Source organism: Mercenaria mercenaria, chromosome 15, assembly GCF_021730395.1.
Source record: "Mercenaria mercenaria strain notata chromosome 15, MADL_Memer_1, whole genome shotgun sequence".
In the NCBI taxonomy this organism is placed as follows: domain Eukaryota; kingdom Metazoa; phylum Mollusca; class Bivalvia; order Venerida; family Veneridae; genus Mercenaria; species Mercenaria mercenaria.
In genome coordinates this window covers 62,530,299-62,555,092 of record NC_069375.1, presented here as the reverse complement: position 1 = coordinate 62,555,092, position 24,794 = coordinate 62,530,299, and the positions used below count along the sequence as shown (strand labels likewise).

The 24,794-nt window shown below is 30.9% G+C and overlaps 1 protein-coding gene across 2 annotated transcripts in view; it reads right to left on the bottom strand.

Annotated features, from left to right (window-relative positions):
* Window positions 1-24,794, bottom strand: part of LOC128549122 (CCN family member 1-like) — an 87,806-nt gene that overhangs the window by 52,905 nt on the left and 10,107 nt on the right. Inside the window, exon 1 of one of the 2 annotated variants that reach the window (XM_053525428.1) lies at window positions 5,680-6,090. The exons of the other annotated variant lie outside the window; for it this stretch is intronic. Within the exon in view, the coding sequence (XP_053381403.1) occupies window positions 5,680-5,754 (75 nt within the window). The 5' untranslated portion in view covers window positions 5,755-6,090. Of the gene's footprint in view, window positions 1-5,679; window positions 6,091-24,794 lie in introns of those variants that run through there. 2 annotated transcript variants of the gene reach the window in all.

The following is a 24,794-nucleotide window of genomic DNA, read 5'->3' as shown; positions in this document are numbered from 1 at the left end:
AGTGAATGGTGTAATATTTCTGATATATAAGAGTAGTATCACTAAAATAAAATTTCACATCTGTATAATCCCAAAATACATTAGGATTAACCGTAGAAAGTTCGCAAGTTTTCATAGAACGAAGTTATGATCTCACAAACAGCAGTCATTTGACTGTCGTTCTGGCAGTGAAGGCGAACAGTGTCAGATTGACGATTGTAGTGACAGTTTTAGTCATGTACAGTAACTGTAAATAATAACCAGTTTTTATGTTAACAACACAGTTATATTCTTGTTTTTTCTTGTTACGTAGGATACAATCAGGCGCAACATTTTTCTACAAATGGCGGAATTGCTTCTAGGTTACATTTTACAAAGAATTTTCGCCTATTTGTCTAAAAGTCGATTTGTCACTAAAACAAGTTGTTGTCCTTTATCAATTTATAGGGACAGGAAATATCAAGATATCAAAGATTTATTTGAATTTAAAGAAGTAGTTCTAACTGACACTGATTGTTTAAGAATAGAATAATAAATATAAAACTTACAAGAATTTACGTTTTAATGTTGTTGAACTGCAAGGGTTTGCATTCATTTTTCAGTGCTTAAATTCGGATCTTTTTTTTTTTTTTTTTGTTTTTTTTTAATTAAATCGATTTATTTAATCTGATAAAAAAGGTATTCGGTTTATTTCAAGACCTGAATTTAAAAGGCAGGAATATCAAAACAATCTGCAAAATAAAGATCAACATACATTTACAACACAAATAAAATAAGATTTAAAAATCGATTTAAAACATGTGATCAATAGAGACAGCGCATGTGAAAGATTATGAAAGCATTTCATCGATGCATAGAGTTGCCGCAACGGGAGTAACTCTCCAGACGAAGCAGGAAGTTATATAGCTGTATGTCACTCTAATCTCTAAGATGAATCACAAAATTAAACTACAATAAGGCTGAGAAATGGGATTTGTCTCACAAAAGAACGATTAGTGAAATGTCTTATAAATGGTACCAAGCGACGATGTAACAACAAGAAGAACAAATAAATACATCTTTTATACAATATAAGGGTATACAATGCAATTTGACTAAAAAAAAATTATTCGATTGTAAGCAGTATTCTGACAGAATAACAACATACTGGACGACGCAACTAATCATGTTTTGTTTCCTTAAAAAATTTGGCAGAAGTAAAACCCCGTATACTTTCTAAAGGAGCATCAGATAAGCTGAAATATTCATATTCTTTTAAATATCAGAATATGCGTAATGTTTCAAGAGATGTTCAATGAAGAAGTACGCTCATAAACCACCTGAATGTAATCACTTCGTGCTCCATTTGACAAATAGTATGACTTTATATACTGTCAAATTACCTTCATTGGAAGTGATTGTGTTGATTTATCTTTACCAAGTACAATCTTGGTAAAACGTCACCCAGAAGCAATAGAGCTAATTGTAACAACGGACCGACAGGTTGTTAATTCTAAAAGTGACCATTTCTTCCTTCCTTTCATTAAATTAGAATATTTTGAACAATCTTGGTAGAGGATAATTCTAAAATAGTTTGTGAAATCATTTTGTTTCTATTTCTAGTGACTGTGGCCGCGCCATATAATCACCAATATTTGTTACTAATCAGATAAATTAAACTGTTAGTACAGGGTTACTCAAAGAACACCTGTGTGAAAATATTTCAAAAAGAATGACATGGCGGTTTTCTAATTTCTCACTATACGCAACTGGTGACTTAGTGACCGAATAGTTAAGGTCGCTTTGAAATGCTATTTTCTATACAAATTACAATTTTACAGAGAAATATAATAACCAGCAAAATTTCCATCACTCATTCAAATAGAAAAGAGCACCTGTTTTCCCAAAAGTGATTACAGCAAAAATGTCAGATGATGACGAATTGCTGACTTTATCACCAGCAATATATGCCATTAAATATGAGTTTGGTACCTGTCAGCTTTGTTCTTAGAAAGTACAAAATGTACGAATAAATTTTTTCAAACTGTTACAGTAAAGAAAATAATAATATTTTTGTCAACAACACACTTCACTTTTACACGGGTAATTATTTTTATATACTGAAGAACACTTTCAAAAAATGTGACAGATTTGTCTGTTTTGTTCAGCGCACTCGAACTCCCTTTAAGATATGTATCTAGAGGAAATTCTGTTCCGTTCCAACAGAGAAACCACTAATCTGAAACACTTGAATTTACTATTTAAGTGCCATTTAAGTATTATAAATGGCACCATTGGTGGTTTTTATTGTATTTGAAATTCATTTTTTGAAATACTGTCAAGTTTGTAAATAAGGTGTTTGTTCAAATGATTTTATTATATTTAGAAAGGTAGTAAAGTATATAGGGAACAGTATTTGTATTGTATTTGTATACGCACATTTTAAAGTATTCGTTGGCAAACAACAGCCTTAAAGAACGGATGAATTAAAATGAAAAGGTTAAATATAATTAAACATAATTACCTTGTAGAAAAACAGGTATTTTTTGACAAACCTAAAAATATATATTGACTTAATTTAAGAACGTCGGATATTCAAATATGTACAAATACTCTGTAGCGTTTGTTAATACTAACCGAAGCTTAAACATTTTTATATTGTATGCAAGCGTCAGGTTAAACGTAGATCTACTGATTTTACTGTTGTTCAGAAAATGCACAGCGGAACCCCCCAAATTAATGATGGGTAATCCACCTTGCAACTAAACTTCGGACAAAACTTCCCTTGACAGCAAATTAAAATTATTCATTCATGCTCGGCAGAACAGAGAGGACGTGCACAAAACAAAACCTTGCCTTTGTTTTTCAGTTTTTATCTTGTAATATTTTGGATTTTAAAGACCCATTTGTGTAATGGTGGGACGTATTCATTTTTAAATTTATATGCAAGGCAGACTCAGAACTAGTTGGTGGTAAATTTTGAATTTTAATTAAAAGAAAGAGTTTAGATCAGAAGGTAGGATAAATAGAACATTAGCCTCGACTTTTATATGTTCTCCCACTCACCTAATAAATTAAATTTAAATCTAATATGACTAACAATGCTTTAATCATCACAACGATGTTATGTTGACGTCACGTCAACGTGATATTTAGAGCCATGTACGCATCAAGAAATAGCGCTTTCAAATTTCATGAAATATTTAACTTAATAACATGTTTTAAACGCAATGTCACATTGCACAAATGTGTTGACTAATTTACACACATATTAAGTTAGTTATTCACTTTGCTGAATAGTTCACAATTATTTTCGCTCGAACTGAACTCTGCCGCAAGACATATTACCATTTCCGGTCCTGGCGTGTATAAAAAAGACCTAGTATTGGCGCCATGCTTCGCGAAGAAACAGTTCCATCATATTTGATATAAATTTTACAATAAAGAACATATTAGAATCGTAATAATTTTATAAGACAGTAAACTAATATTCTCTATGTAGACGTCAACGTCGTTTAAAGTATAGGAGACGTTGGTCAAATTGAATTATTTAAAATAGTTATAAAATGTAGTTTTTTATGTTTTTTGCAGGAAAGGATAACATGTGATAAAAGAATATTACATGTGTGGCTTTCCACATTGAATATATTGAACTCGTTGAATGAATTTGATAAAATGCTCGGCAGAGCTTCAAATTTTATTATCTTATTCAACTCGTTTATTAAATTCAATGAAAAGGCACTTATTTAATATCCTATATTTCAATCTAAATTGATTTCATCGTTTATACTGATGATGAACTGATATGATGTCCCATTTCATTTTGTTTTTCGAAATATAACTTTAAAAAATTATCATCAAGTGACATTGCTTGATAACATTTAAATGATCAAGCGAGAGTAATTTTAAATCCACAGTGTACGCAAAAAATAGAATACAAGTATATCGGCAAAGCTATTTCATTCACAGCGCTTGATATGGGTCATGTTTTTTTAAGGTTTAGAAGGCAGAAATATATAATGTACGAGCAATATCTTTGGCAATAATTTACATGGCCTAAAAATGTTCTGCCGTAAAATCATGTACGGTGGGTACTTCAAATATTCTCAACCTAGTTATGTGAAATTTCAGCACTGGGACTGCAAATGAATCGAAACTAGGATATCTAACAGTTCTATGAAAATGGTGAGAACTGCCCGCAAGTTCGGTCCCTTTATGCAGACATTTTACGGACTTCAATGTATATGTCAGTAAACTGACAGTTGTTGTGTAGAGTTATATACATGTTTTATATGCTGTTCAAGTTGCATGCTTAACAACCTTTTCTTTCTAAGATTTGATGTTTTTAATTTTTTTTTCTCCAAATGTAAGGCTGAGTCTGTTTAACACAATTTAATGTATTTCATCAATAATCATAAATTAAAACATATTCGCTCCGTTTATATTTGATATATTGGATCCCTAATAGTAATGCTTAAAAATGGCATTTGCTTGGTATATTCGTAAAGTTGACAATGTTTCGCACTGTGTTGCAACTTTTGAACAACTTTTACGTTTTTTTTTTTGTGAATTTTTGTATGATTTATGGTATTTCCTTAAGCTCAAGTAGAGAAAAATTTAAGTGTGATGGCCACTATCTAAAACGTGTGCAGAGAATTCATTACAGCATTAATTTTGATAAAAGAAACATTAAACTATTGTTAAACAACTATAAAACACAAAATAAAACTGTAATTTTTTTTCTAGGGTACCTGAAGCAAACAGATTTAATGAGACAGAATTCTAACTCCAACCTTGAAAAATTAAGGTCGAATCTTGCGAGTCTGTTTTGATTATTGCCCACTTCATTCAAAAATAACCTTGGGGCAGAAGTAAAACCTACCTGTATTTCTTCCATAATATTTAATCTAAAGAATGAAGGCAAAATAGAGAACTTTTACCGCATGTAACTCAGTATTTTTAAAGATGTCTTACTCTACCCATCCTGATTCAGAGGTAAATTCACTCTGAACAGCAAGAAATCTCATATAAAATAAAAATATTCCACTTTTGTACAATACATCCATAATAAGTCTTGAAAGAAGTAAAAACTTACCAGAAAAAAGGAAAATATGGGAAAAAAGTTGGTCCCAGTAACCTACGCTCCTCTGAAAATTGTAGTCAAAGTAGGTTTATGGTAGGAATTGAATACTCTTCAAAAAGGAGGTACACTATTACGGGCCCAATACATTAAATTTAAAACCTCTTTCCGTGGAAGACTGAATGATAAAAAAAAAATTATCATTATTTTTCATTGTTGTTTAGCATTTTGTTATAGAGGCGACGGATGTTTATACTAGGTTGATTACAAAATTAACACAATTTATAAATACTCCCACCGAATCGTACGATTGCCTCCAATGTTAATCACTTAGCAACTTGTATCAAATCAAAAAACCATTTTGTCATTCATTAGGAAGATAAAAATAAATGCCAAAAGTTATTTTTCTACTGTTACATTTGACTACAGAAACAGATCAGTAAAATATTAGATACAACTGTGAAAATAAAAAAAGTCAACACGACAGACTGAAAAGATTAAAAGATAATTCATGGTGATGACAACGTAGGGAAACGAACATAACATATTCTTTTGGAGACTCCTTTAATTTTAAAATATTAATTAATTACTGAATGGTTAGAAAATTAAACAGAAAATAAAATAGAAGTAAAAGTACATACCACTCTGTTTTCCACGTGGAAAGCAATAGCTTTTGTCACAAGTGTAAACAACAGGAATAATGTATAATGACACATCTCTGGCAATATTAACAGCGAATTTATAACATTATAGAATTTTCCTCCTAACTGCTTTTTACGAAAAGTACGAATTAAACGATGTTAAATGTTCACTAGAGTAAACTAAAACACTAATTTCACAAACTATTTCTTAATCACATTCATGAAATATTTTATCATGAAAAACCAAGTTCATTTAATCTTGTATTCATCACACACATGTGTCCTTTATTTATCCAACTCTATAAAGAGAATTTATGATAAAATCCAATATTTATCATCTCAAAATACTGAGGAAAATACCGTTTTATAAAACGGCTTTTACGATAAATATCGTGGGCATGGTCCTTTCCATTTGAGTATCTCTCTATCAATGAGATATTTAAATCCAATTTGCACAATCTTGTTAACCGTATCGGCAAGGGTATTTTTAGTATTTCAATTTCAATAGATTAAATGTTGTTAAATGTGATAATTAGGTGTTTGTTGAATGGACCTTATTCTATATGGCAAGTTCTTATGAGGCTAAATTGTAAAAGCGTTAAAATTACATCAATATTATTTACATTTCTAATCATTCTTTTCGCATACTAGCTATAGATCAAAAGGATAGAAGAACTGAACACTTTAAAAACGAAGAGGTTGAATTAATCTTTTTATCTCCAGTAGAAGTATGCAGTAACTATTTGACAAATTTATAAACATATTATAACTGTTGAGACAGACATAATAAAATGAGCAGCCAAAATGTACAATTATACAAGATATCAACACATTCTATCGCTTATTAAATAGACATGATGACTAGCGTATATACATGTCTTCTTTTAAAAGAATTCTTCTTACGGTGGTGTCAGGGGTCGTGTCCGTGCGCCTTCGCCGTAATGATAAGACATAATACCAATTGGCAATAGACATCACACAGGCAGAACAAAATCAAACAGTTAAATATTTATCGATATAGTTATAACGGTTGATTCATCAGTATTAATGCATTTTGGTTACAAATACTAAAATCATTGCTAATTAATTTTGGTAAAAACTACTACAATCAGTAGCTAGACATTCGGTTAAAAATCCTACAATCAGTACTTAGTCTAATGCATTTTGATTAAATTACTACAATTAGTACTAATACATTTCGGTTAAAAATACTAGTCAGTACGAATACATTTTGGTTAAAATATTTCAATTAGTACTGATGTATTTTAGTTAAAAAACTACAATCGGTGCTAATACATTTCGGTTAAAAATACTACAGTCAGCGCGAATACATTTTGGTTAAAATACGACAATCAGTACAAATGAATATCGGTTACAATACTACAATCAGTACTTATGAACTTCGATTTAAATGATACATACAGTGCAGTCAAGTCTTAACGCTTCGAAATTCTCTTTTATATTGAACGTCACACCGACACAGATATAGCTAATATGGCAATTTTCAACTTTGCAATTAATTTGATTATTTATTTTAATTGCATATATATCATCAACAAATCTGGTTTATGTTGATAAATATTTTAGTTAAATTCATCAATAAGATTATGTGTAACTAAAATTGAATTTGAAAGACGCGAATAGGCAAAACAATGCCTTTGCAGAATAATGGTAACAGAAACAAACTGAAAGAAATATAATTAGATAAACTAATTAAAGTAGCCTGATACATAGAGCATCCTCAGGAAAAAAATTCACTTAAGCACCATGTGATTCGCCTGGTAAAAGTTGCTGCAATGACAATTTCCTGAAGGCCGTTTCCTGAGAAAAGATAATGTGCATAAAATATTTTTCTTCATTAAAATGGCATTTATATACTATGAAATCACGCTATTATGTGACAGGAATTGTAGCGTTAATCTAACTATCTAACTATCACAAGGCAACTGTTATCCACTCCCCCAGAAAAAAAGAATAGTTCCTTGAAAGGTAGAAGGTTTAACACTATCATGCGAAACTATGTGGCATTCTAAAAGTAGAACAATTTCACATGTTTATACAGAAGCAAAACTACGGAGCACACTTTCACATGTTTACACAGAAATACCTTAAGCAGAGAGAAGCGCAGTATAAATAGATTTATACAAAGGTTACTTATAATATAATAATAAAGAATGTCAAGTATTCCAAATTGTATTCAAGACGTTTTCGTCATTATGACGTGGCTCCTTAACCACCTGAAGTAGTAAGGTGGATTATTATAATATGTTTGTGAGAATAATGAATATGATTATTGCATTCTTTGGAATGCATAAGTAAAATTTATCAATAGGACATATGTGATCTACGTTAGGCATTATGTCTGCGTTCTACGCATTTGATTCATATTTTATTCTCATACATTGCATCTATGAAGTATATTTTGCTAAGAAGCCACACCTTTTAATTTCAAATGAAATGAAATTAAATAACGCCCGATGAGTCGTCCAATCCGGTAATAACAATTATGAAATAGTGTTCAATTCAAAAAGCGCTGGCTATGTTAGTCGGGCATGCCTTTGTACAAGTATATCAAGAAAATGGGCGTGATATTAATGCGATGTTATTTAGAATATAGCAAAAATGTTGTGATTGCTGTGTTGTATAGAAAGAATTTTAGTCAGTGAACGAAATTGTTAAAATCAACCGTCATCTGCAATAACCGCATTTGCTCTCTTGCGTATACGTAATATTTAAAAATGATAAAACCAGCTTGTTAATATTCAACGTAGTTAGCGACAATAACGACGTAAAGCTAAAATAGTTGATTATCACCTATCGGTTTAAAATGCCCAGACGCCTTCTTCATAAATTACTTATCATTCTCTTATCTACCGTTTAAAAGATGATCAGCAGTGACTCTTTGAAGTTTATATTTTTCTGCTCATAAAGAAGACGTAATTTCTTCCCGTAATTTATTTTATATGTTGGCCTTCATTTACTTTTACAAGTGGTAGAATTACGAGCTACAATATATCTCAGACCTAAAAAATGAACGTTTTTAACCTTTAGACTGCTGGCGGCAATTAATTCTGCCTTTGCGACCAGTGCAGACCGAGATCAGCCGGCACATCATGGTCTGCACTGTTCGCTATTCAGTCAGTAAATTTTAAGTGAACACCCCTTTGAAAAATAAGTCGTACTGTCCAAATTGAATGATGGACCAGTTCAGTTTAGACATTAACAGGGTAAAGGTTAAGTTGTTTGTCTTCATTTAGTCTGTGAAGCCGTCAAACCCTAATAAAGTTGTCCTCAAGGTACAAAAGTATAAACATTATTTTACTGACTGGTCTTTGTTCACTTTGAAAAGCAAAGACATTCTTCTCACATTTTCCGTATGATACAAAAATGCAGTTACTTTTTAGTATCGATAACTTAATAATTGAAATTGATTTGACTTTGAATTTCTTTTCTCTAAAAGGTAACTGCAAAATATACTATTGAAATATTCAAAATGAAGTAATTTTTCAGTTTCTTTACAACTGTTATCGAATAGCGTTAACCTAGAGTAAATACCAAGTGATTTACACTGTGTAAATTACATACACATCGATCTGATTTTTCAACTTCGTTCATACCCGAGTTTTAATGAAATATGTATTCGGTAGTTTCATGTGTTTTGATATTCAAATCATCAAATGCATCGGTGTTTTATTAATATCAAGTTGGAAACTGGATCATTTCTTGGTCCTTATTGCAAGCAATTTCACTTCTGTAGCCGTTAACGTTTAAAGTATTAAGGGAATTTAATCTTTTATTTGTGGAGTATATCTTATCTTTTCATATGAACTACTTTGTAAACCATATGACTGAAAAATTGTTGTGAAAGAGGTTAAACCCGAACACACACACACTTTGTAAACCTGCTAAACAAGCTATATACTGTGTTTCAGCTTACAGTATGCAAAATGAAAATAAAAAAGTGAACTTTTTTCACTTTTTCCTTTTAATTAGTACTTGTAGGATACTGATAAATGTTTTGTAAAGGAATTATACATATTACTTAAAACTTTAGTTGACTTTGGATGTTCACAAGGAGTTCTACATATATGTACTCCACCTTTTTCTAATTACATAGTCTGCGTCTCCTGTTAATTGCCTTTATTTACTTTGAAAAGCACGGAAACCTGACTAATAGAATTGCAAGCTGGATTATACCTGATGAAGTTTCATTCATTTCTTTCGAAAAAGACACTTTTCACACCTGACATAATAATTGATTGAGAATACATATGTTTTGACATGAATTTAGCTAATTATGATAAACGTCATAAATGAAGTAGGCAGCCTCCTTCACATGGGTATTAATTGATTTGATCGAGATTAAAATTACATAAAATCATAGACAAAGTAAATCAGTTCGACAACGACGATGAAAATAAAAGATAACACAGTGTGGCACTTCCTTGGATAGGTCTGCCGCGAACACACCACTAACGAATTTAACATTTGAAGCATATTTTTTAAACTATGCATTTTAAGTTTATTTCTCGTGAAACTACATATTCTTGAATCACTTAGCAAGACACATCTTACTTGATTAAATAATATAAAAGGTTTTAGTGTTGTTCAAAGATATCTTACTATACTGTGCTACTCTCAAATCTTGCTCTTGTTCAGTACCGCAGTCTCAAGACTTAAAAGTTTAGTAAGACTGTACTTCATCTGATTGTAATAACTTATTCAATCAGAAACATAAAATTAAATACATATATACCCTCTATGTACAACGCTAAAAATGTAATGAACTTTTTTCAAGAGGGTAGATGTGAAAAATGATGATTGTATAAAATGTACCATAAAATGAGTTATCCAAGCGATATATGATTTACTTGAAATATATTGCATAAAGCAAAACATACAATATAACATACCACTGTGTTTGTTACACGGAAAGTAGCTCCATTTGTCACTAATGTGAATATCAGAACAATAATATAAAGATCCATTCTTGGCTCTATTAACAATTACAGAACATTAAATCCACGTTGTATTCTACAACAAACGTTTCTATCAATATTACCTATAAACAGTACATGTAAAACGACGATTTATTTTCACTCTAACATTGAAATCAAATTTAAACGCTTATTCCGAAACACAATTACAGTAACTCTTTAAAGCAAACATATGAAAAATTTTGCTTTCTAAGACGAAATGACATTATGAATTAACAGTCACATGAAAGTCTTGTTTATTTTGTTTACCTTCCTCAGAAAATGGATATTAAAACAAAAAAAAAACTATCAAACATCGTATACTATCCAATATTTATCATTCTCAAAATACTGCAGAAAATGCTATATAACACAGCAGCCGGTGCGATATATATATCATTAGCAAGTTCTTTTCTAATAGAACATCTCAATCTAAAATCTCACTATGGAAGAGTCATTTAACTTGTGAACCATATTGACGTTGATACCTTTAATATTTCAATTTCTATTTATAAAATATTGTCATTTTAAGTAATTAAATGGAATTTGTTTGACGTTCAATTATTTAACCGTTTAAATTATTTATTTATACTTATATTGACATACATGCGTAAAATCTAAAGAGTAACGAAGAGATACACTTAAGGTGGAATAATTAAATAAAAATGTTTATTAAAAAATAGATTGATGTATTTTCACAAGGCTTACATGCTTAAGATAACAATTGCTTGTTACTTATAATTCTAAAGGTTACAAGAAAACTGAAGCAATAAACAATAACAAATTTAAGGTTATTTTGAAAAGCAACATTCAAATACCTTGAAAATGTTAACTAGTCGTAAATCCGAACCTAAAATGCTAGAAATGTCCGAATCTTGTCCTGGTCAAATTAAAAAGTCGAGTCAGTATTAATTCCAAATTTCACCCAGAAATTAAACTGAAATCAGTATATCCAAAGAATATAAATCCTCTTTTTAAGATTTTCTTAAAATCCAATATGTTAAATGTAAATCCATTATTTTTTCCTATAGGTGATATTCTGTTATTGAGAATGTTTTTCAATAAGATCTTGCTTATGTCCCCTTTTGTCCTCAGACAGCTTCCTTTATGACGCATCATGGAAGATTCCAGAACTTTTATATATTACCAAGAATAAAAAAAGAAGATTAAGGAAAGCCTAGAAAAAACATGTAAAATCCCTATTTATCAGCATTTGTGATGGAACCTTCTGGAAAGTAACTTATTGCTATATAAGATGTCTCAAAGATAGGACATGGTTTAAAATAAACTGACTTTTAAGCCAACAGAAACCAAAGTTACTTTAAAACTGAATGTAAAAAAGAACATAATTATTCAGTTTAGTATGTGTCTTTTGGTAGAGACATAAAGATGACCATAAAGATGACAGTGTTTAAATTTCTGGAGATGAAAAACATCTTTTTATTTACAAATAACACAGATTGTATTAACGCTTTGCCTGCAAGTGACACAATCTATATTTTCATGTTAGAAAATATATTTGCCATGAGGCGTAATACCTTTGAGAAGATTAATGGGTATCAACTCCAGTCAGTTATAATCTATCAGTTAGCAACGTCAATATAAGAAACGTCAAGAAAGACTTTAATCAAAATATTCTAAATTTTTTCTCGAAAAAGCATATTGTAAGTCAATTTTATTAGTCCTTCGGTCAGGCTCCACGCAGCTTTTTATTACTATAAAATTGTAAAACAACTGAAGAACTTCAGTATCAGATAGGTTTTCATGTTGACATTTACTTCAGCTGTCATGGAAAATTATTCTGCGAAAACCTAACCATTACTAGAGAGAGAAAAAATGTAAAATGCTGCACGTCACGCAATACTGTGACATGAAATGTTTGATAAAAATACAGTAACACGAAGCAACGGGTAATACTTCAGCCAATAACAGTTTGTATTGTAAAAACTGACAGTTGCCATAGTTTGGAAAAATGTACACATGGCTTTGTAAGGGGCCCCCCCTCCCCCCCACTGTATGTATCATTCTAGATTGCTCCCAATAGAATCCTCGTGGAAGAAGTACCGATACGTTGCGATACAAACTCTTTACGATTATGGTGTTGTTTAAACGCAGGGTTTGAAGAAAACGTTGAAAATATTTTTTTAACAAACGTATTGCTTGGAAATAACCAGAAGAAAATCTTTGAAACAAGTTAAAACTTGCGATATGTCAGCAGACGATTGATACGTCATTGGGCCCATTCGTTATTGAATCCATTTCCTATTGAATCCATTTGCTATCGAATTATTTCGCAATTGAATCCATACGCTATTGAATCCATGCACTATTGAATATTTACATGTACGCTGTTGAATTCATTCGCTATTGAATCAGCAGAATGTGCAAAGTACTCCGCATTGCGTTAAATAGCTTCTTTGTTATAAAAATAAACTCCTAAACCACCTGAAGTATTGCAGTGTAACTCAGCATTTTGTGCGAATTTTATACATATTTTCTTTTTTAGAAACACTTGATAACTACTTATTCAAGAGTTTCATCTGAAACAGTTAAATTGTTCATTGTTTTTAAATGATTTCTACCGCTTCCTCATCATTGAAATCGTTAATATATGAATTTTTTATAAAACTATACAAATTTGCAGACCTCAATAAACTAAAATAAACTAACCGATACAAAAATAAGTAATTGGAGTAACTTTTAAACTCATTGCATTTTCTTGATATTCGAAAAATGCAAATATTCTTCATAAAAAAATATCCATCAAATATTACGGTTTCGTAAAGTGACGTTAAAACTGTCGCGAAACCTATTAAAATGGTTGGCGTCAGTTTTGTTATCAGAATAAAAGTTGTTTCGCGACGTTTGTAGTAAAATGCTAATAAAAAAGAAATAACTAAGTATCTATATGTACAAAAACATAAAAAACAAAATGATAAGACCATCTTTTATATTTTGCGATTTTATCTTTATTTAATCAAAAGAAAGGGGCCTGAAGAAGGACTGGTAGGATTTACGATACGGTTTGCTTATAACAATAACCCACAAAATAGTATTCAGAATGTAAGACACAAAAGTTTTTTTAGATAAAGATTTCATTGCCACATAGTTCAGGTTAAACAAGACCTCTTTATAATTACATGTATATATAACAATATATAACATGACGATTGTTTAATTTTATAGAAAGAAGTGTTTCGTGTTTATGTTTAATATAATTCCCTAGATCAAGTACATAGCTATCTTTTCAAATATAATAGAAACTGGAAACGACATCTGTATAATTTGAACAAATAAAAGATGTGGTCAACCCAAATACGTGCGAAATGAAACAAGTCCAATAAATCTAAAATTTAACGAGTGTCACATGGAAAAGGAAACGTCATCTGTATAGTTTGAACAAAAGGTTGTTTTTGTGTGTTGTTCTGGTCAACCCAAATACGTGCGGAATGAAACAAGTCCAATAACTTTAAAAGTGTCGCATGGAAAAGGAAACAATTCAATGCTTTTGTAAACGTTTAACACGTTTTATCTTCTCTATACTAAGGGAAACATACAGGTACGAATATATGTCAGAAACACTGCCAACAATACCCGACTCTGGGGTCACATAGATTCTCAACGTTTCGTTCTTCAAAAACAGAGGCAGTAAAAGACATTGAATAATTAAAAGCATGATCGAAAAACAAATTAAAAGTAATACAAAAACCCGTGTCCTTTCATTTTAAGTCGACATTAACTTGAAGTGTTTGTCCATAGCACGTGGAGATGTCTTTATATTTCAGAAAATAATTACGTTTGTCAAAAGGTATGTTAGAAATACTCTACAAGAATGTGCAAACACTTTTTAAATTACATCTGTATGACGTCTGATACGTAGGCTGCTTAATATCTGAACGTCAGATGCAAACTTAAAAAAAAAATACGCAAATGCGAAAAATAGAATAGAATCCTTGAAACGCTTTCTAAGTAGTGATATGTTTGTAAACTATTCTTACTCTACTGAATCAGCAGAGACTTTCAAGTACTTCACATTGCGTTCAAGAGCTTTTCTGTAAAATGGAAAGAACACGAGGAGAAAGTATCGCAAACATTAATATCGCATAAATAATTTTATAGCGCCTTCCTTCTGTACTGGGTTTTAAACGCGGAAAATGCAATTAATTTTGTTAGGTTTTTAGTTCATGCTAATTACTTTTTGTTAAAAATAAAAATGGAATGGTGTCAATGATTTAGAAATAATTTTATCCTGAGCGGTCAAATTTCCTGAATTATGATTTTATGTTAGGATTTACCTTGAAAATTGAAAAGCTTAAACCTCACATCTTCATTTAATTTACCAGACCCACATTTCAAGCCCATGTGCAGGTAACGGGATATACAGACAAAATGAAAAATCATTCACATTATTGTTTGTTCCAATGAGTTTTGTATTGTACTGACTTGCGTAGTTCAATTGGATACCTTAGTTTTTACATTGACAAGGTAAGTACGCAAGTTTCCTTTGATTACTAACCTGACTTTCGTATGTCAGATTAGAAACACACCTGGAACATCCTATAAAATGTTATATTTCAGAATTTAATTTAAAATAATTCAAATTTCACTTGGTTGAACACACAGAACCGATGAAAGACAGGAGATTTTTAAAAAATGTATCCGTTCAGAAAGCAACACCATCTTTTCCTGTGCCTGTAGACCTACATTTATGATAAGATATGATGACTTAACAAACGTTTAGCAATATAGGTATAAAGTGTGTACTATTTTAAGTCTAATGCATAGTACTTTTTTCAATATGTTTTATATTTTAAGTATGAATTATCTGAAAAAAAGATGGTAAGATATACATTAATCAGAGAACACAAAATTCGAATTCCTATTAAAGAGAACAGATAGAACGAAAAGTTGATAAAGACAAATAAATCAACCGCACTCTGAAATATATTCTATCTATCCGATTGTGAACATCAGATAAATTAGTTTTTAAATTTCTAACGCCACAAAGGTCTCCTTGAAAGTTCGGCCTATAATTCTGGTATCTATATTTTAATCACCCATCGAAAGAAAGGCGAAGTGATTATATATTTTTGCAGTGTATCTCCATCAGCTCGTAATGTCTTTCAACGATCAATCAAGCATTGAATTCTATTTCCCAATGTTAATGTTGTCTTAAATCTTATAGTAGAGAACCTATTCTATTTAAACATAAACATTTAAATATTTTGTTCAGTGCAAATTCGTTTCTCTTGTCATAATATTGATTTAGTTATTCTGAACAGTTAGTTAAACAAAACTGAAGAAAATATCAAAGTCAAATTGAGTATCTGTAATAAGAATTTATAGCAATTTACATTTTGTATATCAATTCGTATATCAATGTATATTAACTATTGCAAGCAAATCATATTGTAATAACAACCCATATAACTAATATATATAACTTAACACTCCATAACGGATGAAGCTGAATTCAACATCAAACAAAGTTTTAAATAGAACAAAATAATATTTAGTTACATGTAACCTATTATTAACCATGTATTGCCATGTTGGGACATATGTCATTCATTGCCTTGGTAAATGCGTGCAATTACCGAGATACTGACTTTTGCGAACAGAATTCTGTTAAATAAAAAAGGATGTTCATGCTGATCTGTATCGGACCAATACTGGTCGCTGAACCTTAACAGCAGCTCATTCGCTAATCGCGTTATAAAACTTATTTTTCTCACTTAAATCTTTAATGACACCAACGTTTTACCGTTGATGTATTGTTACTAATAGAATTAAGATTTGATCATCTTTGATATACTTCATCAACGCCAGACGTAACATGATCGTAAAGACAGTATCCTCTCCATTAACGTAAATACCATTAAAAATAAATCACTGTTTATATGTTAGATTGCTTAATATTTCTAAAGGTCATAACTTAATGCCATTGATATCACAAATTTATCGCTTCTGTCGCAATGCAAATCATTCCACCATTCGTCGATTATGATATACAATTATTCCATTTCAACGTTTATGATGTATGAAATTTGTAATCCAAACGATGGTGTGGACTAGTGTAACTAATGCTTGGTTTATATTTCTGATGATATGTACCTGAATTGTATATAAGAAACTGTGCTATTAAGTTTGTTTGTTTTGGAAACAAACGACGAAGTCAAAATAACGGCCTATTTAAAATTTGACGTATAAACTTTTATCGAACGGACGGCAATAAAAATAAAAACGAAGCCAATAAGATCCTTCCTTCAAGATAAAAGTTTTAGTTGCTGAGGGCAAAAGTATTTAATTTGGAACCAAATGTTATTTTATTTAATCTGAACGTGGCTTTGAAAGTAAGATACATCCATAAAACTAAGGGAAAAAAAGACAAAAGAAGAAGAGTTATAAAAATCATACTGACTTTGAAATTAAATAAATTCCAAATTGTCGAGAATTACAAGATTTCCTTTACAAGAAAAAGAAATATTTTACTTGTAAGATAGTAGAAGCGGTAGTAGTTATTATGTTAACAACATCAACATGTTAACTGAATAATAATAATAATAATAATACCTACCACACTATTCTTCACATGAAAAGGTATAACTTTTGTCAGAAGTGATAACAGCAGAACTAATATATAATTACGCATCTCTGACAAAGTAACGTGACGGTCGAACATGTAAGTATATCAGTTAATGTCAGTTTTACGGAAAGAAAATATTAAACGATAATAAGTATGTTAATATAACGTTTTGTTTTCACTGTACACTTCTTGATAAAATACACAAACAATTGTTTTATGCTAAAGTGACTACAAAATCTACAATACGTTCATTAAGTTCCGTGTCGGCCCATGTCTGAGTTTTGTTTAAAACAATCATATACAGTGAAATATCAAACACCATTTATCTTTAATCAAATGTTTTATCATCTCAACGTATCGCAGAAAATTACTAAATAATACAGCAGCCGTTACACTCTAAATCAAGAGGAAGATCTCTTCCAACAGAAATAATTATCAACCTAAAATCTCTCTATAAATGAGCAATTTAAATCCAATTTGCGCAATCTTGTAAAACGTATCGGCGGTCTACATTTAGTATTTCAATTTCAAAAGATGAAATGTTTTCAAATTTGATAATTAGTGTTTGTTGAATAGAATTTATCCTATTTATCAGGTTGCATGAAGATGAATTGTTAGATCGTTAAAAATATATTAATTTATTTACATTTCAACTGATATTTTGGTTTACCAGCAATACGTTGAAAGAAAACAAGATTCAAGATGAAAAAGGTTGAATAAGGCTATTTATTCCCACTGAATGGTTTAATATGTCTGATATTTACAAAAGTAGTATCACTAAAGTAAAATTTCACATCTGTATAATCCCAAAAGACATGAGGATTAACCGTAGACAGTTCGCAAGTGTTCATAAAATAAAGTTATGATCTCAAAAACAGCAAAGTCATATGAAGGCAAACAGACTGACTATTATAGTTACATTTTTATGTACTGTATATAATAATCAGCTTTTATTTTATCAACACAGTTTTAAAAAATGTGATCAACAGAAACAGCGCATGTGAAAATTATGTAAGTATTTCATCCATGCATGAAGTTGCCACAAAGGGAGTAATTCTCCAGACTAAGAAGGAAGTTATATAGCTGTATGACACGCCAATCTCTAAGATGAATTGCATAAATAAAATACAGTAAATCTAAGAAATGGGATTTGTCTCACAAAATAACGATTGGTGAAATGTCTTATAAATGGTACAAAGCGACGATGTAACAACAAGAACAACAAATAGATACATCTTTTATAAAATATATAAGTATATACAGTGGAAAAGAAATTATTCATTTGTATGCTGTATTCTAACAGAACAACAACATATTGGATAAAACAACTAATGATGTTTCGTTTCCTGAAGCAATACTCGTTGCATTTCTAAAGGAGCAGCAGATAATCTGAATTATTCATATACTTTTAAATATCAAAATATGCGTAAAGTTTCAAGAGCTGTTCACGGAACAGGTACGCTCCTAAACCACCTGAATGTAACACTTCGAGCTCAATTTGACAATCAGTATGACTTTATACTGTCAAATTCCCTTCGTTGGAAGTGCTTGTGTTTATTAATCTTTACCAAGTACATTCTTGGTAAAACGTCACCCAGAAGTCGCTAGTTAGGAGCTAATTGTAACAACGGGCCTGCAGGTTTTAAATTCTATATCTATATATTAAAAAGTGACAAATCCTCCTTTCTTTGATTAAATCAAAATAATTTGAACAATCTTCGTGGAGGATAATTCAAGAAATCGTGTGTGAAATCAATTTTGTGTCTTTCTCTAGCGGCTGTGACTGGGCCCTGTAATCGCCAATATTTGTTACTAATCATATATGTTAAACTGTTAGTACATTGTTACTCAATGAACACTTGAATGTGTGAAAAAATCTAAAAAGAATGACCTGTCGGTTTTCTAATTTCTCACTATACACAAATGGTGACCTCAGTGACCGAACTGAAATGCTATTTCCCATACTGCCAATACTCAATTACAGAGAAATAAAATAGCCAACAAAGTTCCCACCACTCATTCATTTTGAGAAAAGCGTATGTCTCCCACAACTGTCTAATCATCTAAATAGGAAGTCAGTCTTTATATAGAGTTTACTCACTACAAATATACATTTGAAGAGTAAAAAGACTAATTTTGGGAAATTCAAGGGCCATAATTCTGAAGTGTCTCAAGATATTTGGTTAGTTATCAAACTTGGCAGAGGACTTATGGTCAAACACATTTTGTTCAAGTTTGGTGAAGATTGGAAGAGAAATATCCAACTAAGAGCCCGGACAAGATTAAAAAGGTCAATTTTCGGTAATTCAAGGGCCATAATTCAAAATTATTTCGACTCATTTGGCTAGTTATCAAACTTGGCCGAGCACTTATGGTCAAACAAATTTTGTTCAAGTTTGGTGAAGATCGGATGAGAAATGTCGACTTAGAGCGCAAACAAGAGTAAAAAGACCGATTTTTGGTGATTCAAGGGCTATAATTTCGAAGTGCCTGAGCCGATTTGGCTAGTTATCAAACTTGGCCGAGGACTTGTGATCAAACATATTTTGTTCAAGTTTGGTGAAAATCGGTGAGAAATGTCCGACTAAGAGTGCGGACAAGATTTGTGACAGACAGGCAGACAGACAGAGAGAGACACACACACACACAAACAGACCGACAGACACAAAGACAGGAGTAAATCAATATGTCTCCCACACCACTGCGTGGTGGGAGACATAATGAATACCTGTTTTGCCAAAAGTGATTACAGCAGAAATGTTACACTAGGACGCATTGCTGATTCTGTAGACATCAATGTGTAAATATTTAATCCGAGTGTGGACCTTAACAAACTCGTGCTGTCAGTTTTGTTGATAGAAAGTACGAATTTAACTTTTAGAATAGTAAAGAGATAAGTGTGTTAACAACACACTTACACGTGAACATAATTTTTATACTTAAAAACAATACCATTACAGTCATGTGACAGATTTGTCTGTTTTGTTTACCGCACTCGAAGTCCCTCTAAAATATATATCTATAGGAAATTCTGTTCCAACAGAGATACCATTAATCTAAAAGACTCTAATTTATATTTAAGTGCAATTCTGTCTTGTAGAAATGGCAGTCGTTGGTGGTTCTTCATGATTTTGAAATTCAATTTATGAAATTCTGCCAAAGGCATTTGTAAATAAAGTGTTTGCTTAAATAATTTTATTCCATTTAGAAAGGTAGTAACTTATAAAGGAAACAGTATTTGTATTGTATTTATATACGCACATTTCTAAAGTATTCGTTCTTTGGCAAACAACAGCTTTTAATAACATATGAATTAAACAGAAAAACTTAAATATAATTATCCCGTAGAAAAAAGGTAATTTTTGACAAATCTAAAAATATGTATTGACTTAATTTAAACACGTCGGATATTCCAATCTATACAAATAGTGTGTAGCGTTTGTTAATACAAACCGAAGCTAACACATTTTTATAATGTATGAAAGCGTCAAGCTAAAGGTAGATACATCTACTGATTTTACTGGTGTTATATTTAGAAACATTTTTTGCATTGATAAGATCTACCCTCCACTCAAATGTAACCTCAACAGTCTAATCAAAAAAGTTAAAATAATTGAGTTTTACATTATAATAAGAAATAATCATTATAACTTAATATTGATAAGAATAAGTTTCAAACCGTGTATATTAGTAGCCGCTGTAAGGAGAAGCAAGGAGCGATGCACGCCACTGAACCTTTATGACCAGATCTAAGCATTAAATCTATCTCTTTTGTTCTTGAAGCGTTCGCTCAAGCTGCCTTTTCTTGTCTCATCGCTTTCTATCTGTACATCATTCTGTCGAAAGTGTTTAAAATATTGACATTGTCCTACGTTAATTCTTTGTCGGAATAGATTTAACCTTTAGCCTGCTGGTGGCAAGTGATTTTGCTTTTGCGACCAGTGCAGACCAAGATCAGCCTACACATCCGTGCAGGCTGATCATGGTCTGCACTGTTCCCTATTCAGTCAGTAAATTTTCAGTGAACAACCCTTCGAATAATAAATGTTACTGCCCAAATTAAATGATCGACCATTCTGTTTTAGAAATTTAGCAAGGTAAGGGTTAATGACATTTAGATAACTCTTACAAATAACTTCACTCTAGTCACTCATCCTTTTTGTAGAGATAGTACCTAAGTTTTTCAAATCATAGGTTTGAAGTTAAAAAGCTTTGAAATGAAGAGAAATGTCCATATATTTCTCAAAAACAGAAATATAGACAATATTTAATACCAGAAGTCGATTGTTATGAGCATATTATATTTTCATGATAACGAACATTTTGTGTTCAAGAAATGTAACTCTTCTTGAACATGGAGATATTAAATCAAAGGACATATATAAGTTCTATATTTTCTAATTGGGTGCATTTGATTTAACATTGCAACTTGATCTGGGTTGCATAAATACTGATCCATGATACGTGTGCTAAAAATTAGAACATTGGAACAGCTATTACAGCAAACTATGCATTTGCAGAATCAAAATAGTTAGCATCTAATTGGACGAACCCAGGACTCTCAACCCTAAGGCAGACCCCTTTACCACTTCCCTATAACTACATATAAATAGCTAATTCATGTTTATTGCTGACTACAATGCGTAACTGAACAATAATCGGTGAACTCCGGATTAATCGGCGTATTCGCTTTGTTACTAACGCAATTTTGAGTAAAGAAAAATATATCTAATTGCTGCCAACGTCATAATTGGTCAAATAATCCCAAATTTCTCTGAGTGTTGTTCAGAGTTGACATTACTAACTGCAGTACCAGTGAAATATTACTTTATACTGAATCTTTTATATTTGCCTTTTTCAGCAGCCGAACGGCAAAGACGATGAGATTTGTCCAAAATAAGTAATTATTTACCGTTTTAGAGGAGATTTCAATTGATGGGAAATTACGATACAAACTAAATACCTTTCTGCAACACATGAATCAATTATACATTCACTAGTACAATCATAATTAAGATGAGATCTGACTGTCCATATCCATTCATTTCAAGTTTCAATGACAGAGTCCGTTGTTTACATTTTTATACGAACCGAGGCACATTGGTAAAATCACTTTAGTTTGAAAAATCAAGTATGCGAAGAGTATGGTACGGTCTCTAACTTTTTGTAGATTTCTGATGTAATATTCATCATTTTCCTTTTTAACCATATGTCTATTGCCAAACTTAGTTTTTGCATCATATCAAGAGGAATGTAAATGGTGGTTACGAATAGATGACTAATGTGGAGAAGTACCACTTAATCGCTTTCTCAGTACACATAATCAAATCAAATTTAATCAAAACATTTGTTATAAAATAATTATTCTTTGACTTTGAATGCAACAAAACAGCCATGGTGATCTTTTCCAATCAAAACTTGCTCAGCACTCTACCTTGTAATAATTTATTTATAGTAAAGGTAATATTATACAGTGTTTTATATGTTTAAAGCATCTTTGATTTTACAATTTGTCACATGTCTTCGCAATTTCACTTTAAGTCATGTAGTGTTGAAAATTCATTTGATTGGCATTGAAACTCTACTCTAGAATCACGTAACCACAGAAATATTGTCACGATAATAATACATGGTGCAAAAATCTACAGAACTCTTATTGAATATTTCTCCCTGTTCCACTCTCCAAGGACATTAGTAATTATATAAGAAAATCTGCTATCAAGTTCTCAATTGTTTTCACACGAAACTTTCATGAAATATTTCCAAGAAAGTCCAGAAAATATAAAATGGTAAGACTGAAATATACTGCTCAATGAAATTGTCAAAATGAATACTTTTTACTTTGAGTTAAAGAATTAAGCAAAGTTAGTATCCCCAATGCAATTATATTTTACGTCGGTCCATTCTTACCAAAATACAACAAAGACAGTGATTCATTATATTGTATTACTATAGGTAATGATATTTTATTCTATTTTTTCCAGTAAACTATTGTATAAATAACAGTTGAAATGAAATGATACATTGTATCGCTGCCGTATTTAAACATGACAGACTGAAAATATTAAAACATTAATATGATGGTGATGACAATGTAGGGAAACGACCATAACATAATGGAACATCCTTTTTTTTTGGAGAACCCTGAAAGTTTAAAATATTAATTAATTACTTACTATGTAGACATTTAAACAGAAATTACAATAGAATTTAATGTACCTACCACTCTGTTCTCCACATGGAAAGCAATAGCCTTTGTCACAAGTGTTAACAACAGAAATAATGCAGAACGACACATCTCTGGCAATATCAATAGCGAATTTATAACATTATAGAATTATCCTACTAACTCCTTTATACGAAAACTCCTTTATACGAAAAGTACGGTTTAATCGATGTTAAATGTTCAGTAAACTAAAACACTGATTTCACAAGCTATTTCTTAATCACATATATGAAATATCAAACTTTCTAAAAAGAATATCAAATATCATTTATTATAAAATCCAGTATATATCCATTCAAAATACTGATGAAATACCGTTTTATAAAACGGCCTTTACGATAGATATCTTGGGTATGGTCCCTGCCATTTGAGTATCTCTTTATCAATGAGGCATTTAAATCCAGTTTGCACAATCTTGTTAACCGTATCAGTAAGGGTATTTTTAGTATTTCAATTTCAATAGATGAAATGTTGTAAAATTTGATAATTAGGTGTCTGTTGAATGGATCTTATTTTATATAGGAAGTTGTTATGAGGCTATATTGTAAAAGCGTCAAAATTATATCAATATTATTTACATTTGTAATAATTATTTTCGTATACTAGCTAAAGATCAAAAATATAGAAGAATTGAACAATTTAAAAGTGAAAAATTTGAATTAATCTATTTATCACTAGTAGAATTATGCAGTAACTATTTGACAAGTTTAGAAACATAGTATAACTGAAGATACAGACATAAGAAAATGAGCAGCCAAAATGTACAATTATACAAGACATCAATACAATCTGTACCTTATCGAATATCGATTAAAATGATATATACAGTGCAGTCAAGTCTCAACGCTTCCAAGTTCTCTTTTATATTTAACGTCACAGCGACACAGTTATAGGTAATATGGAGACTTTCAACTTTGCAATTAATTTGATTATTTATTTTAATTGGATATATATCATCAACAAATCTGGTTTATTTTGATAAATATCTTAGTTAAAGGACAAGGTTCACGATTATATGAAATCGGCCTACAATATTACAAAATTATGAATTAAATAATATTTTACTTATAGCGTGTTTTTTGTCTTTATACATGTCTAAACTTTATCAAAATACAATGTATAGTAATTTCGATAACTTCTCAGATAGAGAAACAAGAGCTTGAAAACCCCTGAAAAGGCTAAAAATTGGTTTTTTTCATGCATTTCGTCCTGTCTATCTGGAATTTAGTATAGAGCACAGCCCTCGACCACGAAGATAATTTGAACTTTAGTTGGAATTCAGTATTGCTACTTGTATGCAAAATATTTTTGTGGTCGACGGCTGTGC